This window comes from Cupressus sempervirens, chromosome 4 (genome assembly GCF_028749045.1).
Source record: "Cupressus sempervirens isolate cs-2001-9-10 chromosome 4, ASM2874904v1, whole genome shotgun sequence".
In the NCBI taxonomy this organism is placed as follows: Eukaryota; Viridiplantae; Streptophyta; class Pinopsida; order Cupressales; family Cupressaceae; genus Cupressus; species Cupressus sempervirens.
The window spans coordinates 885,340,204-885,358,821 of NC_143121.1; the positions used below are offsets into that span (position 1 = coordinate 885,340,204).

Sequence of the window (18,618 nt, forward strand, 5' to 3'; positions counted from 1 at the left end):
ATTTGGCTTTCACAAGAAGCCCTTGTTACCATCAAGAATCCTTTTCTTCCATTTATGATTAAAACTCTTTATCTTGACCATACACCAATGGCATTCTCACACTTTCCAAAAAATTGAGAATTACATTGGAGAACTGTAGCCCAATTTACCTGTCTCATATACAAATGTTTTGCCACCAAGCTATTGAATGTACAAGTATAATTTTTTGTTGTTCGTTCTCTTTCCAAGCAAGATTGTTACAACTTGTGTATCAATGCTTATATTTCTTACATGATTGTCCACATCTCAAATAGACATACTTGCCTTCAAGTAATATGATTTCCAACATTTTGACACGGGAAGGCAACTTTTAAGTGCAAATACTACATTTAACTACCAGATAGTAGTTGCTATAAAGAAATATGATTCTAAATATACAAGTCATCTTATCTATATAATTTATGAATAAAAATAAACGCATAACAAAATTGCTTATACCTTAAATGGTTTTATTATCTCACTTAAAATTGTCCAATATGTCGTCAAGCAACATCTCAAAAGGACCTATGTTTTGACATCATTGAACCAATGAGGTCAAGAATGTAAGGGTTGTCCCTCAAGACGATGATTCATATAATCTAACTGCATTCAAAAGCGCAAGTAAACAAAACAACTGCTAATGATACTACTGATTCAAATTGAATTGACATTTTTGGTTGAAAACTACCGCAAGGATAAAAATTTAGATATATCATAAAACAGCAATAACAATGATTAGCCAACTACAAAAGATATGAATTGTTGCAAATCGTATTCCTTACTCTAATTAGAGATATATAAATGAGTGCAAATGCAATAATGATAATATCAATTCAAAACCCAGTGTAAACATTCAAATTAAAATGCTCTCCCTCACCCTTCTCCTTTTCATGCAGTATGGGCTCTTAGCTTTTTGCTTCTATTTGACAAGATGAAAATTCAAAGATTTTGGTTGTTAAATTATGAGGATTTAGTCTCATTATATAGAATCAAAATTTTGAATTTCAACAAGGGCTGAGTTGATTGGACAAGTAATTGATATTGATTGGATACATGATTGGGTTTGATCAAATAGATGAATGAGACTAATTGATAGTTAAGTGGTTGTATGATAGAAAATGATTGAATAGTCAACTTCAAAGTTGCATGGGAACGAGGGTACTTGGGTTACTGGTACATGTACAGCTATTTTTCAAAATAGGTGACTTGGGCACTTAGGGTACTAGTACGGGTAAATGATTGAATAGTTAATTTCAAGGTTGCATGGGGACAGAAGTACTTGGGTACTTAGATTATTGGTATGGGTACAACCATTTTTCAAAATAGGTGACTTGGGTACCTAGGGCACTGATAATAGTACAAGTATGAGTATAATTGTTTTTGTTAACCATTGTCATGACTCATAATTTCGGGTTAGAGACTAAGTTGTGCTTAGATAAAGCTCTTGGCTTCCTTCGTTCGTGTAGCATATATGAAGGTTTCTTTCAAGAAGCCAAAGGTTATTATACGGTAGGGTGCTCAACATCAAACACAATTTTACATTTCATCTAATCAATGTTTATGGACTGAATAAAACTGAGGCAAAATCTCAATTACGGGCAGCTATATCCTCTAAAATTGATGCACTCAACAATGATAAGATTATTGCTGCAGGAGATTTCAATGCTTTATTGGAATTGATTGAGAAATCGAGAAGCTTGAGAATGTTGAATCAAGTCATGAAAGATTTTAGGGATTTTGTGTCTCACAATCACTTGTTTGATGTGATTCCCATGAATGGGCCATTCACATGGACTAATAGAAGGGCCAATTTTGCAAGGATTTCTAAAAGATTGGCTCAACTCTTCCTTCAACCTAGACTCTAGTATTCTCCCTATATCCCTGTCAGATCATTTCCTTGTTCAATTGAGTTTCCAGGTTGACAATCAGTGTTATAAAGGTAGCAAGGATTTCCTTCCTAAGGTGGAAGGTTAGTGAAGAGAGTAATATTCTGAAGGGTACTCCTTTAAGTTTCAAGTTTGTAAAAAGACTCAAATTGGTCAAAGGAAAAAAATTCTTGAAATCAGAGCTATTTTAAAAACATATTTCAAGAAAAGCTTAGGGTGGAAGTTGAATTGGAGGATCTAAGTAAGATTGGCATAAATGCAGGCATGTCTAACGCAGTCTTTGAAAAAGAGAAATCACTTAAAAGCAAATTGGTGGAGCTTTTGCTCAGAGAGGAAATTTATAGGAGAGATAAGTCTAGAGAACCTTGTATTCAGGATAGGGACATGAATACAAAAAAATTTCATGCCTCGGTTCTATCCATAAGAGTTAACATCAAAATCAATCATATACAAGACAATCAAGGTAGGTGGTTTGATAATTCTACAAAAGTAGAGAATATTGTGATAAATCATTTTCAAGCTCTTTTAGGAGCCTCTTCCGATTTAGTGTCTCGGTCATCTTCGGCTCTATTGGATGCAATTAAATGCGCAATATCGGATGTGGATAATACCATGCTCATGCACCTATTCACACTTCAGGGGGTCAAAAAAGCTACATTTGACAATCCCCCCTACAAAGCAGCATGGCCAAATGGTTTTCCCTTGAAATTTTTTCAAAAATGTTGGCATTTTATGGGCTCTGACATACACAATGTGGTTGAAGCTTTCAGGAGGAAGCGGTAGTTTGTCAAGGAACTGAATAACATTGTCATTGCTTTGATTCCCAAGAAACAAGATTGTTCGTCTATGGATGATTTTCGACTGATCTCACTATGCAATGCTTTATACAAAATCTTGTCTAAAGCTAACATATTGAAACCGCTTCTTAACAGGATTGTCTCAGTAGAATAACATGGCTTCGTTCCGAGTCATGAAATTGTGGATAGCATTCTCCTAGCAGGTGAGTTAATTCACAGCTTACATACTACAAAAAAACAAGGTATGATAGTTAAGCTTGACATCAACAAAGCATATGATAGAGTCCACCAACCTTTTCTCGGGCAAATACTTTCTAGATTTGGCTTTGATCGACATTGGATTAAATGTACTTCATTTTGTATGTCTTCTATTCATTTCTCCATATTTGTGAATGGGGCAGTCTGTGGTTTTTTCCAAGCTACTAATGGGTTAAGACAAGGTGATCCCCTATCTCCCTTTTTATTTGTATTGATGGCAAAAGTTCTGGGAAGATTTATCAGATAACAAACTACCCTTGGTAGATGGCGAGCAATTTCTATACACAACTTGGAGCCTTTTTCTCATTCCCAATTCGCTGATAATGCAATTCTATTTAGGGAGGCCACCATTAAAGAGGCCAAGATTATCAAGGAGGTGTTAAACATATATGAAAGGCATTCAGGCCGAAGTATGAACAAACATAAATCAAGGGTGTTCTTTCTCAACACCAATCGTAGAAGATGGTCAATTATCTCTGCCACCCTAGGATTCGAACAAGGTACATTCCCGATTGTCTATTTAGGGGTACCTTTATATGCGAGATAGGTGGACAACAACTTTTGGGAGATAATAATAAACAAATGTTAGGTGAAAGCCTCAACATGGAAGAATATATGGCTCTCCCAGGCAGGGCGGATTCTCATGGTTAAATCTGTGTTATCGGCCATACCAATTTATTATTTGTCAATCCACAAACTTCCTAATAGAGCTTCTAGCGGCCTAGAAGGTATATTTAAAAAGTTATTGTTGATGTGAGTTTTGAACCACTACATAACATATTAGTAATTGAATACTTGATATAGAGTATGAAACACACAATTCCTCTCTTGTAATACCCTTACTATCTTCATAGCAAAGGCGTCACAGAACATCTTGTAATCTTTGTTGTTGTGCAAATGAAGCTGTGGATAGCATTCATGCACCAAATATTGCCCCAGCTCATTGCCAACTTCTTCTAAGGCCTTAAATCCTGGATTCTTATACAATCTAACAATTAGGTAAAACAGATAGGATCCCATGTAGAATTGCTTTTGATTTTGTACACTTCTAAGTTGCAACTCTAGGTTCTCGCTTTAATCTTCTTTTTCCCTTTTCAATTTCATCAATGAAGAAGTACATCCAAATTTCAAATTGCATACCTTGAGCTAGGCCCATGATTCAGCTGAGAAGCACAATGAGATCTACGTATTCTAATTTGAAGTCCACCACTGTAAGCTTTGATGACTTAGTTACACCTTTCTTTCCCTTGTGAAGCCAATCCTGCTTTAGATGTGTGACATAGGCCTCCTAGTTATCCTGAAATGACTTAGCTGCTTGATCCATCATCACTACTGTCATGTTCTTGTACTATCACTTGTCCGCCAATAGTGGCCAACACTCTCTTCCCTTCATCAAAAATGATGGATTTACTGATCAGATCAAGCCTAGATGCGCACTCCATAACCAATTCCAGACAGGGCAATGTAGGAGGGAAAGTTGCATGGAAGTTGTACAAGTCACCGAAAAAACCATGGTGTCGGATCATGGTGGCAAAGTACCTAGACTCGTGGGACCCAGGCAAAATCTTGATGATGGCCAACACCTCTATTGGCCCACATTTTTGGAGATACATATGGGAAAGCTGTAAGATTCTCAAAGAGCACCTCACATGGAGGATTGGAAATGGGCAAAGGGCGAGATTTTGGAGGGACTCCTGGAACAGGGACTTGCCTATTGACTCCTTCTCAAACAAAGATTGGGTTGATCAAATGGAAGCCATGGAGGGTCAGTATGTCGCGGACTACATGTTTGAATCCCCGTCATCTTCTAGGGCCAGTTGGAGGATCATAGGAGCAACCTCTTATGCTAAAAGTATTACATTGCAAACTCTGCTATCATGCAAAATAGTGCTTTGTTCATCATCCGAAGATTATTTAATCAGGTCTGCTTCCAAAATCATGCGAATACAAGGTCAATCTTGGTTATGAACTACTAAGGCAAAGGCAAATCAACACATATTGGCCATCAAAGCTTTGTTGGGGCAAAGGGTCATTACCAAAGGCAGGGGCTTTTCTTTGGGTTGCTTTGCACAATAGGATCCTAACTGGTAGCAGATTGAAATTGATTGGTATTGCAGGTCCCAACTAGTATCTTTGTAAGCAAGCACAGGAGACGATAGATCATTTTCTTTTTTGGTGCCCCTACACGTGTGAATGCTAAGATGGGTTGTTAGATAGGCTGCAATGGTTTTTGGTTAAAAAATCTCACTTTATTAGCATTCCTCTCCTCATGGCCCACAGATAGAGTGAAATCTAAATGGGGAATTCTTTGGATAGTATGCCCATCAATGTTGGTTTGGCATATATAGGAGTGGAATTGGAGGATCTTTAAGGAGGAAAGTTTGGCAGTAAACGAGTTGAAGCTTATGATTAAAGCAATCATTGAGGAAGTAGTCAATTCAAGAATTCTTGGCCTGCATTATCACTTCTAGTCAAGATGGGATCTTGACATGGAAAAAATGTGGCAGTTTAAATAGCGCGGGGATCACATGCTCAAGAAAAAGCAAGGTCAAAGGATCAATACGATTCGGCAAGCTTTGCCGATTTGATGGAAGAAGTTGAACTTCGATGGTGTCAACAGAGGGAATTCGAGAAGAAGTGGTTTAGGAGCTATTATTTGAGATGAGCAAGGTATAATGCTACAGGGAATTGCTAGGAATGTGGGCACCACTACAAACAATGTGGTTGAGATAATTGCTCTAGAGGCAAGACTAAGATGGTGTTCTAATAATGGCATAGATAAATTAATCATAGAGGGGAATTCACAAATCATACTCGATGGAATTGCTAAAGCTAAGTTGAATAATTGGAGATTGGCCAACTGGCTGCCGCGAATTGAAGAGGCATTGCAAACTCTGTCTAAGTTCCGCATTGAGCATGTTTTCCAAGAAGGGAATATATCAGCAAACCACTTGGCTAACCTGAGGATTGACTCTGAATCTAAGTTGTTCGGACAAGTCGATCAAATCCCAATGGGGTTGTAGAAAATCATTTTCGCTGACATAGCCTCACTCCCGAGAACAGGGATCGATAGCAGAGGCAAGTTTTGACAGCTTTGCAAGAGGGAGGTGGCTATTGGGCATAGGGAACACTGCCTTAGTACTAGTCGCAAGGCCCTCAACCTTTCATTTTTAGTTCTTAATATCCGCTTTATAGATTGTGCATAAGGAATAAATAGGAATAAATAATCTAGTTATTTTCACAAGATTTAGTTTGCATTGTGAAGTAGATAATTAAATAAATTTATTTAATTTTAGATGACACAATTTAATTAAAATTCTCACTCAATTATGGTGATCATAACAACAATGAAGAATATTTTTAATCAAATAATAGAATCATTTAATTAAATTTAGAGAAAATTCATTAATTAAATTATAAAAACTATTTAATTAATTTATAGTAAAACAATTAGAGATTCTTAAAGAATATTTAAATAGATATTAGATACTTAAAATTGAAGGCAAATGACAATCTGAAATTTGAAGTAAGAAAAATGACACAATATGAATTTAATCAAATAATAAGATTGCTTAATTAATGACAATGATCATTAGTAAAATTGAACAAGATTGAACAATTCTTAGTGCTACAATACATTAATTGTAGAAGATTAATGTATTTTCGTTTTGAAAGCAATAGAAATTACCACAATCAATTAATACAGTACTACAGTTTAAGTGTACACTTCATTGAAAATGAAAGTAATTTTGTGTGTGTGTGTGTGAGAGAGAGAGAGAGAGAGAGATGGCAATTTGTAGTTAAATTTAGAAGGAAATGAAAAGATGAAGAATAAAACATAATTGCCATATAACAAGGGTCCCCCCAAAAAGTGAAGAGGTTTTGTAATGTCCTCTCTTTCCCAAATTTTGACCATTTTAATATTTTATTTTCTCAAGTCACTCCAAACACTTTTCTGGAAAATGTCACACCTAGAGCTAGAAGAAATGACTCGAGAAAACTGTAGGCTTTCTAATGCATCTTAAGATTTCAGAGCCCTAATGTTGGTAAATAGTATTAGGGAGGAATCTCCTAAGCTTCCACTGGAATCATTCTTATCATTCTTATTAAGTTGGCCAGCTTAAAAGAGGGTTTAATATTATATTTTCTCAAGTCACTCCAAACTGTTTTCTAGAAAATGTCACATCCTAGAGCAAGAAGAAACGACTTCAGAAAATATTAGGCTTTCTAATGCAACTTAAGATTTCAAATCCCAAACGTTGGTGAAGAGTATTAGGGAGGGATCTCCTACACTGCCACTTGAATCATTCTTAACATATGATAAGAACTTTTGATAAGAATTTAACAATTTTAAGTTGGCCAGCTTAAAAGAGGTTAAGCTTTGGGTTCATCTCAATAGAGAACGATGTACCTTGAGTAAGCATATGCTCAAGCTGATATTATATGAAATAAAGAAACAAAAACAGAGAGTAAAATACAGAAGAGCAAGAAATAGAGTAATATCCATATACCAAATAAGGCCTAAAAACTTATTGTTACTAAAAGCTTTTATAAAGTCTAGAGAGTTTAAAATTGAAAAATCGTCATTATCAAGTTCCCACAGCAGGTTACGGGACTAGAGTGGTAAATATGTGATGAGAACAGAGGCCATATAGAGCAACCACCAACCACCAAAGATGATCATTTCCATTAAATAAATGCTAAGCAAGGAATGATTTCCTTGATGCTAAACACTAGGCTCCATGTTGAAGATCAGCATTCAAGATTCCTTAGGAGGGCAACCTCCAGAACAACCTTGGTTCTCAATGGGTAAAGATTCAGTTCTCATTGGCAGAGATTCAGTTCTCATGGCACAATGAAGTGTAAGTTTCAACTTTACTGGATACATTAGCAACATGTAAAAATGCATTACTTTTATAAGTAATAATTCCCTTTATTCACGTTCCAACAAAACCATTATTTTAAACCTGCCAATAAATTAAGTCTGACAAATGGTATGGCCAGCACCTCAAACTAATTAAACCCTGATTTAATTTGCAGTAACCGCTAAAATGAAAACTAATACCAACAAAATTTAAAAAAACATATTGAAATCATAGTATAATACTTGACTTACCAAGAACACCATTCATTGGTGTACGAATCTCATGGGAAACTGTAGCAAGGAACTGCATTGACAACAATGCAAAGTAAGTTTCCATAGTTGATATTAATAGCTCAGATAAGTGTTAATGAAAGGATATATAGCTACAAAAAATTCCTTAAAAATCATGATACAGGATCTTCATTGAATAAAAGTCATGATACAGCTTTCCCAGCAAAATTCAAAGTATTAGGACAAAGGAACTGCATTAACAATCATGATATCTTAGTTTCCATGGTTGATTTTAATAAGTCGGAAAATGTGGATGAAAGATACATAGATGCATCAAGTTTTTTATTTAAAAATCATTACTTCATTTTTACTGCAAAATTCAACATATCATCCTTCAGATCCACAAGGTTCAGTGAACAAATTTGTTGGTGTGAATCGTGTCACCAAATATAAAGTAAATTTTAATATCAAATTGTGACAGGATAAATGCTCTTGAAGCAAAAACTAATACCACAAATATTTTAAGCTTTAACAGAACTCCAACAAGCTGTACATTACCTTCAAGTTGGGTTTAAAAAATCTTAGCATCTTGTGACAGGGCACATAAAAGAAACAACAATTCCAATGTTAATCTACCTGAGTAAGACCAACAGTACTTGCAAAATTTATTCATGTTATTATTTAGACGCGATTTATGATAGAATCTTGAACAGCAACTGGCATTGTAGCCATATCATAGATTAGAGTTTTAGTTTTCCAGGCAGTAACAATTCATTCCAGTGAATAAATGAAAGACTTCAGTATTTTGCGGAATTAGAAAGCTTAGTTTCCTTGCAAGTACTCTTTCTTGAAAATTATGTCAGGTTGAAAGAGAGCTGCTTATTTTGCAGTAATAATGCAGAAATATTGAATAATAAAGGATAATTATGCAGCCATGCAAAGTTGAATCAGCACAGTGTTCTGATCCATTTAAGCCACCTAAAGAATAATCTAGCTATCCTATTATGTATATAACCATAAGCCGTTGAAAAGTTAAAGCTCAGCCTGTACACTCATGTTCTCTGTTTTTGTTCAAATAGCATAGTGCAAAAATTTCAAAATATCCCTAATTTTTCTATCCGCTTAGAACATAACAAACTGCTCTGATTGCACCACTTGTTGATCTAGCCCAAACCTGTAGAAGTTAGACACATTTTTCTATATATTATAGCCACTCCTCATCCCTTCAAACTTAAGATCCTTCTCAACAATAGAAAAGGCTGAGAACACAAGAATCACTACATGCATAACCTTTACAAACTGAAATGTAAATTGGCATACCTGAGACTTTGCCACATCAGCTGCTTCAGCGCGGGCTTTAAGTTCTTGCATTTTCCTAAAATCCTCTTCAACCTTTTTGATACGCTTTATGGCTGCAGACAAAATATGTCCAACTAGCAGTACAATAACAACAATGCCAGAAGATGTTCTGATGGCTGGCCATGCAATTCCTGGTGCATCAGAAAAGCTGCAAAAGAAACACATAACAAGACACTTAAGCAACCTTAATAGTGATTTAGCAAGTATGTCTCACAGCAGTAAGCAGTAAGTGCATAAATAATGTGCTAAAACTCAACTGGATCCATATCCTCTGGACCAATTAAATATTTATCAAATTAAAGATTTCTGAGATAAGAATGTCAGAAAACAAAATCATAATTCACTAATCAGTTGAGCATTATCTGATAAAACTTATAACCAATACCTGCAGCGCATTTCATGTTTCCTATCAGGGTCTGCAAAGTCCATATTAGAAATATGTTGACCATTTGAGATAGTATTATGAATATTTTCTGAGCCATACATCAGTACAGGATTGGATTTATTTGTTGTATCATACACATTAACTATGATGCCCGAATTTCCAGCAAGCTGATGAAGCAAATTTTCTACCAGCGACTCTACATCAAATGCTCCACCTAAATACCTGCCAATATCATAAGAAATCCTTAGACACGCAAATAGACACATCAAATGCATGAAGGTTCTCATATGAGTCATCATAGTTTTTTTTTTTTTTTCTCGCAGACACTTCCATCAGTTGTATGTTAATCATAGAAAATTAAAAGTGCATACTACGAGGTTTTCAATAAAAATCAGCCTGTTAACCTGCACAAATCATTGAAACACAAACTAAAAGCATCATAAACAAAGGAATGCGTCAATCTACTAGGCAAACATAACTGCACCACAGGGAGTAATGTATCCTCCAAGCAAGGGACAACAAAGAACCTTGATCATCCCATCAAGTAAGAACAGGGGGGTTTCTCTAGAAGAAAGATGAGGTGTTCCCTAAGGAATAAGGATCATCAACAGAAAGCAAGATCAGCAAAATCCAGCTAAGAGTAAAAGACAAAGTGGTTGCAATCTTTATGGCACCCTACACAAAGGAACACCACCAAACTGGTCCAGAAGATTTTTCACATAGAAGAGTCCAAAACCTCCACAAAGAGAGGTGGGAGAAAACTGCTCAAGCTGTGTAATCTCCTTCACTACCTTCTAGCAGGTGGTGATGTTCCTAGGGAGTGATATCTAGCAGATTTCTGTTTGGTAATAGAGTCCTCCCCTAGTGGTTGAAGTCATCTCAGAGAACTGAAACGTATACATCTTAATAAGTTGTGTATATCTTAAAATGCAATACAATTAAATAAACAAACTTATAATATTTATTATCATCTATACACAATGTACAACACACATTTCCCAACAACCACCATTTGAAAGAGGTTAAGTTCTTTAGTAACAAGTATTTCCACCAAAGGCAAACTAGAACTTGTAATAATAGTAGAATACCAACCGTTTTGGTCAATTAAGAGAGACCATTGAAAATGTCTCTTAACTATTTGAAGAAGGGCTTAACCACCTCAAATGCTTTCTAGATGCTCTAAATCACGTGGGTGTGCCATTTTAAAAAGTGTGCACTTTCTTTGTAAGACCTTTTAGCCCTCCAATTTGGCAATCTCCTAGAACATGGATGCATTTAAGCTCGATCTACTGCCTTTTCTCGAGTTTCTGCCTGTTTTTACCATTTTTGCCCATCCCCATGATCTTGGAGTGTATATCAATGCAAGAAATCTCTGAGGTTGAGATTGAGATTGAATTTGACCTCAACCCAAGGCATTTTGCCTTAGGATCCTCAGATCATTTCAAGGTTTTTAGTTTGTATCCCATCCAGTTCAGTTCACCCTTTCAATTTTGATCCTGAAATCGCTATACAAGGAGGCTTAATCATCCATTATTCATATGCCCGAAGTCTACTCATGCCATCAACTTGAGAACAAGACTCATACTTTCATTGAAGCCACTATTTGCAAGCAAGAAAATTTCCAAGGTGCATTCAAGGAGTTCAAGCCAAACAAGCAAGGATTCATTGAAAGTCCTTGTTTCATGTCATCACTCATGCACTTCCTTCTCAAGATATAGCTTCTTTCTTCATTGGAGATAGTGAGTTGGCCATCAAAAAGAGGAGATCTTCATTCATCAACTTTTCACAAGCAATCAAGTATTCAATTTTTCAAGCGTTCAATAGGATATTTACATCCATGGGTCTATGATTTGGCACTTGTATATCTATTACATTTGTGGAGACATCTTACATTATCATTCTATATGTTACATACATCTATATACAACATTTGTACATCTTTATGCATAGCATATCCAAATCCATCCATAGAGATTTGGCAAGAAAGGTGAATATTTACATTTGTCTTGCTTGGCCAAGGCAAGATCCTCCCCCAACAAAAGTCCATTTTTCATGCGTAGAAGCAAATGTATAGGTTTTTGAAGCAGCAACTTCAATTTTTGGAATCAAGGTTTTAGGTTTCTATCAAACTTTTCAGACCTCAAATTTATGTGCAGAGTAGGTTGAGGTCAACCTCAATCTCAACCCAGGTTGTCCTTGACCCCAAGTCGACCTTGACTCTCCAAGTTATCCTTTAACTAAGGCGTCTAGATTCTTGAGATCAGAGGATCTCAATTTCAAGGTTGCGGATCCAGCTCTGATCCAATTTTTGACACAATTTGATAGCCATTTTCAGATTTGAATTAGCTCCTCTTATGGGCCTCTAGGTAAGTTTGATTCTTCATTTGTCATTTCATAGTACTTACTTCAATGTATCAGATTTGATCCTTTCATGTGCTTTAGGTATCATATGTGCTTTTACAATACTTGCATTTCAATTACTGAATCTACTTTCATTACATTGTGATTCCTTCTCTTAGGGAAAGGAAGCACAAAACCCAAGAGACTTCCACCTTGAGAAGATTATGCATTGGTGCTTTCCTTTGAACTAATCTGATCTCCCCTGTAGAAGAATATTGGTATTCCTCCTATACTTGTGTGTAGGTGGGCTGCATTCCATTACATTGTGGTGTACCCCACTCTACATATTATGATAGGATTCTTTACTTTCGATTAAAGTACACTAGCAACATAAATAGGCAATAAACAAATATTAGTAACTTAAATCTCTCCTGCAGTAATGTCTTCAAGAAGAGCACTAATCCTTGGCCAATACAATTCGACTGTCAAAATCAATTACACAATCCAAGGCATTAATTACATGTGCTTTACATAAATCAATTTGTTTGTGTTAGCTTATTGCAATCCAGATATGGTTTTACCTATCTCTCAACAATTCCATTGTTGTTTCCTTACAAATGGACACTCTAATCACCTTTCATGAGAAGACATAGCCTTCGAAGTTAGTACCCTCAACCATCTAATCATTACAATATGTGGCATGGTTTTATCAATCTCTTAACAATGATATTGTTGTTGCCTTGAATATTTACACTCCAATCACATTTCATGAGAAGACAACCTTGTACATTAGCAATCAGACACTCAATCTGCAATCTTTTGTTATGTTTACTTATAAGACTTCCTTGTTATCTTTGATCTAAATCTTAGTCTACCAATTGATAAAAGATACACATTATAAATAGCAATCTACTTCCCACATTTTATATGGGAGAGAGATATTGAGAAAAGCATTACATGCTTGATTATGAGAACTTCAAGTCTTGTTTTATCAAATTGGAGAGATCAATCAGTAATAAATTAAACATAAAGAGTGCATGGTATGAGAAAAGGCACAATGTTAAACATTTTATAGTGTTTGGTCATTTAACATATGTTCATTTACCTTATATGAACAAACAAAAGTTAGATGAAAAAAGCAAGTCATGCATCTTTGTTGGTTATAGTGAGGAGAGTAAAGCATATGGATAGTATAATCCCTAATTGTGTCAACAAGAGATGTGACTTTTTATGGACTGTATGGTCATCAAAAATGACATATTGAAAAGAACAAATAAATCCATGATGATATAATTAATGTTATTGATCATGAGCAATTCACTAATGTTTTTGTTTCAAGTGATTCAAATACACCAAGAAGCCCTTCATCTACTTCTTCAAATCCAAGTATAAGTCCAAATTCAACACCAAGACCTCCAAGGAATATACGAAGGATGAATGATATTTATCAAAGGTGTACAAAATCAAACACATGAAGACAACATAAGAGGTGAGACAATTAATTTTCCTTTATTCGCCAAGGCTGACTTTGAACCATCATGTTTTGAAGAGGCATGCACTAATGAGGTTTGGATACAAGCTATGCAAAAGTTGGATTCCATTCATAGGAATGATACTTTGGATCTTATAGAACTTCCACATGATAAGAAGAAGATTGGCACCAAATGGATACATAAGATAAAGTATTGTTTTGAAGAGGCATGCACTAATGAGGTTTGGATACAAGCTATGCAAAAGTTGAATTCCATTCATAGGAATGATACTTCGGATCTTATAGAACTTCCACATGATAAGAAGAAGATTGGCACCAAATGGATACATAAGATAAAGTATAACAATGACAGGAGTGTTGAAAGACATAAAGCAAGACTAGTTCCTTGAATAGAAGTATGGCATTGATCATGAAGAGACATTTGCACTAGTAGCTAGACAAATAGAACATTAGAATGCTAATTTCAATAGACGCTCAAAAGAATTATAGCATACATCATATGGATGTATAAAGTGCATTTTTGAAAGGATATTTAACGTAAGTATATATGTGGGGCAGCCACAAGGTTTTTAAGTGGAAGGAAAAGAAGATCATGATAATAGGTTGAAGAAGGCTTTGTATGTTGTCAAGCAAGCACCAACAGCATGGTATGCAAGAATTGATGGCTACTTTCAAGAGAAGTAAGAGTGGGCCTACCCTTTACTACAAGCAAGAAGTTGATGATATTCTCATCATGAGTTTGTATGGTGATGATCTATTATATATTAGTCGTAGCTCTAAAATGAAAGATGAATTCAAAGTTCTTATGATGAATGGTCCCTATGGAATTATGTTATGTAGAGATGATGGTGCTAAAATTATTGATGAAACAACTTGTAGAAGTATAGTTGAGAGTTTGATGTTTCTAACCCACACAAGGCTTGATATTGCATATTCACATTCAATGGTTTCAAGGTATATGACAAATCTATTATAAATACACATGGAGACAGCCAAGAGAATATTGAGATATGTGAAAGGAACTCTAAATTATGGTATTCACTAGTACTATTCTTACATTTTCAATCTTGTTGGCTTTAGTGATTCAAATTGGGGAGGTAGTTCAGATCATAGTTCAAAATCCCGCTCTCTACCACTTATCAGTGAGGCAAACATAAAGTTTTCTCAGCAAATATCAGAGATAAATCAGTAACTTCATGGGAAAATATCGAGAATTTTTAAAATGACTTAAATTTAATAAATAATGCAATTATTTTGTAAAATTCAATAAGTAGATGCATCTAATGAGTTAGTAAATGAGTAAACAAACCAAACATGCTGATCTAGATATATATAAATGCAATAAGTGACAAAATCACATCCTCATGTGGAATGTCAACGTAGTCAAAGACTCTGAACTCTAAAGCAAACTACAAATAGCAAACCATCTATGTAAAGCCAACTTTCCATTTTTGCAAGTCCAAGGCTAACTTTGATCCCTATCACCAAATTGGTGTAGTAAATGGAAAGAATACAAGTACAAAGTAGTATCTGAAGACTTCCAGGGCAATTCAGCTGAGATGAATATGAGATGAGGAGAATGCAGTAAAGAATATTTGTAAACTTAATCAAGACATTTTAGCTTTTTCCTACATGTGACCAACTATAAGATGATGGATATTGTACCCATCCATAATATGAAGAAGAGAAATATAAAGATCTTCCTCCAATAAAATTGGTCTAGTTCTGAAACTTACAGATTTGACAAGATTAATGAAGCTCATTAACATGAATACGATCAGAAAATTCACAAATTGGTGGAAAAGAATATTGCCTTATTATTTGATGGGTAACATGGAAGCATGTTCTTCCAATGATGATGAAGCAACCGGCAGGTTGAGAGACCTGAAGGCTTAAAGTATAAAAGAAAAAATTACAGAAAACCTCAAGCAAGGTCAAGAAGAAAGAAGGTTGCAAATGAGAAAAAGAAATCAGATTAAGATCATTCTTCATCTTCCATAAAAGAGATCATTTTCATGAATCAAAACAAAATATCAATCGCTGAAAACGAACCACAAGTGGAGATCGAAATTCCTCCTCCAATTCATGAACAAAATGTAGAACATATTGAATAAAAAAACCAGGAAGAAAAATCAGTAAGATCATGGGAGAAGTTTACAACCAAATTCTTGGCAAGAAGTTTCAAACTTCTTGCCCGAGATTTTGGCATGAAAAACATGTAATTTCTCGCCTGGTGAAACTTCTCGCAAGAAGCCGGTATATCGCCGACTTCTGTGCGCTATTTTGATCTATGGTTTGGATGACTGTAAATCTACATCTGAATTGTTTTTCTTTTGGTTCTAAATTGATAACACGGAGATCAAAAAAAACAAAGTATTGCTGCTCTCCCATCCATAGAAGCAGAATATGTAGCAATCACTTCAGCAGGTACACAAGCTCTTTGGCTTCGAAAGGTTCTTAAAACAATTGGGGAAAAACAAATTCAACCCAATGCAAATTTCTATGACAAATTAAGTGCCATTACATTAGTGAAGAATCCGGCTCATCATAATAGGTCTGAAATACCATTTCATCCATGACTTAATGCAAAAGGAGGTTGAATTGAAACACACCACTACTCAAGATCGACTAGATGATATCTTTCATCCATGACTTAATGCAAAAGGAGGTTGAATTGAAACACACCACTACTCAAGATCAACTAGATGATATCTTAACCAAGACAATAGCAAAAAAACAGTTTCAGGTACTTTGGGATATCATGAGTCCTTCCCGCATCAATGGGGAATATGTAAACAGTTGATGCTTTCAAGAAGTTGAAGTTATTTAGTTTTTAATTCAGCTTTGGTTATTTTAGTTTTATTTAGAAAAATATCTTTTATTGAAAAACTAAAGCATGTCTATCATGCAAAATTGGAGGTTCCAGATAAATCTGCTTTATTCAATAAAGCTTTGTTTTTATCTATTTTTTGAGTTTTTAGTAGCTTTTTGAGAGATGTAATTTCAAAAAATATGCAGCCTCTTTTTTTTTTTCAAGCTGCCATGTATTTCATTACGAGATGAAAATAAAATTCTGGAGTTTTCCTCTCTAAAACAGATTTGATGTATTTATAATTCTTGTATATATTTTGTCATTATTTTTGGAATACTACTAGAGATTTACATTCCTGAGAGCATTCCTAAATTAATAAAATCCGTATACTTTTTATTTTCACTCATTAGAGAAAAATGATTTGTCTGTTAGCTCAATGTATATTGAAGATTGTTCCCATTACAAGAAATGGCCATCTAAACATTACTTACTTATTTCACTATCATTATTCTACCTTCAAACATTTGACAATTGAACTTTTTAGATGTTGCAGTTGACTTTTGGATCTCGACGTAGAAGTTCTTTGCAAGTGCTCACGTTTTATCTACCAGATTTCATTTTGTCCAACCCTAAAAAAGAATCTAACGCACTCAAGAGCACTTTCCTTTTATCTTTTTGTAATATAGGAAAAAATTTACACGCAATAATATAGTTAAATCAAGTGTAGAGTCTTCAATGGCTAAAATAAAAAGCTCATGTCCATACAAAGATTGAAAGTGATAAGCCCAAAGAACAGAATATTTATTTTTAGAGACCAAAACAATGGGTCAAAATTGAAAGATGCGAGAAAAAGGCAACCTTGACCAAAACTATAACATTTAAAATTGAAGGCACCAAAAGTTAGAAAATTTTGCCATCTGGTTAGACTGAAACTTTTGATGCATCACTAGCGATGTGCAACAAATTAAATGATGTGTACACAAAAAGAATGGGCCTGCTCCCTACGGGAAATTCTTACTGAAAATTCTATCAGCAATCCACTGGTTTTAACTTTTGGCATATTAGCTGGCTGCATCATCAGTTTTAAATATTAATGTAATATTTAAATGATAATTAATATTATTAAATTGTTACAAGGTGTAAAGAATTATTAGATGGCATAATTAAAACAGTAAATTGGTAGATTAAAATTTGTGAATTTGTGTTCTAACTATTCTCTCAAGAACAAACGAATCATTACATTTATTTATTTTAAGTTATTAGTACTTGCTTAGGCAATCATTTTCTTCTAATTAGTGATTAAACTTTCTAATATCTACCAATCAAAATTAAATATTTCTAAATAATATAATATAATTAATATTTTATATAGTAAGATGCATGTTTCTTACATTTATTAATCAAACAAATTAATCAAGAACTATCTTATTGGCTAAATACTTGGGTAGATTATACATGATTTTCCGGAGCCTTGGGATTTAACTTTTAAGAATATCCTTCCCTAAATGAATTATTTACACCTTATACTTGTTTCAAAGTAATCATCATCAGTAATATACTCATTGTGCAAACTGAAAGACAATATAATTTTGACTATAGTGCATCATCCTCATCATTAAACACCATTAATTGTCATATATTACATGACTTGTGGCCACATCCCTCCATGCATCATATGGATCTATGGTAAACGCACACAAGAATAATTTCATATTCAAAAGTGTAATATATTCAGAGTTAAAATTAAGTGAAATGAATCCATCTATACATTACCATGTTTTAGATTTTCTCTTTATAGTAAACTAATGATGCTTTGGCACTTCAATAAAAAGAAGAATTAAATTAGAAAATTAAATTTATTTGAAATAAAATATTTAAAATAAAACTAAACTATATTAAAAATCTCATTGTTAAATTTTAAGTTTTATGCTGCTATAATTCTAATTATAAGATGAGTCATTTCAAAACCTCTCCTTGCCATAAATTATATTAGAATAAAAGTTCAAGGGAATTTAACTCTTAGAAACAAAATATAGAAGGTTAGAATTGATGAAGATGATATATAAAAATTCTTAGTTTTATAATTAATCGATGAAGTAGAATTTAACTTTTTGTTAAAAGTCATAAATTATAAGCAAAAAAAATATTAAGTACAAAACAAAAAAACTATAAATAA

General features: G+C 34.3%; 1 protein-coding gene across 2 annotated transcripts in view; it reads right to left on the reverse strand.

The window, feature by feature from the left end:
* Window positions 1–18,618, reverse strand: part of LOC149564227 (histidine kinase CRE1-like) — a 43,704-nt gene that overhangs the window by 11,792 nt on the left and 13,294 nt on the right. For both annotated transcript variants that reach the window (XR_016364174.1, XM_089827298.1), the window contains exons 4-6: window positions 9,799–10,020; window positions 9,375–9,561; window positions 8,076–8,127 (exon numbers count right to left, since the gene is read on the reverse strand). Coding sequence is in view for 1 of the 2 variants with exons in the window: in XM_089827298.1 (XP_089683424.1) it covers window positions 8,076–8,127; window positions 9,375–9,561; window positions 9,799–10,020 (461 nt within the window). In the remaining variant the exon portion in view is untranslated. The remainder of the gene's footprint in view (window positions 1–8,075; window positions 8,128–9,374; window positions 9,562–9,798; window positions 10,021–18,618) is intronic.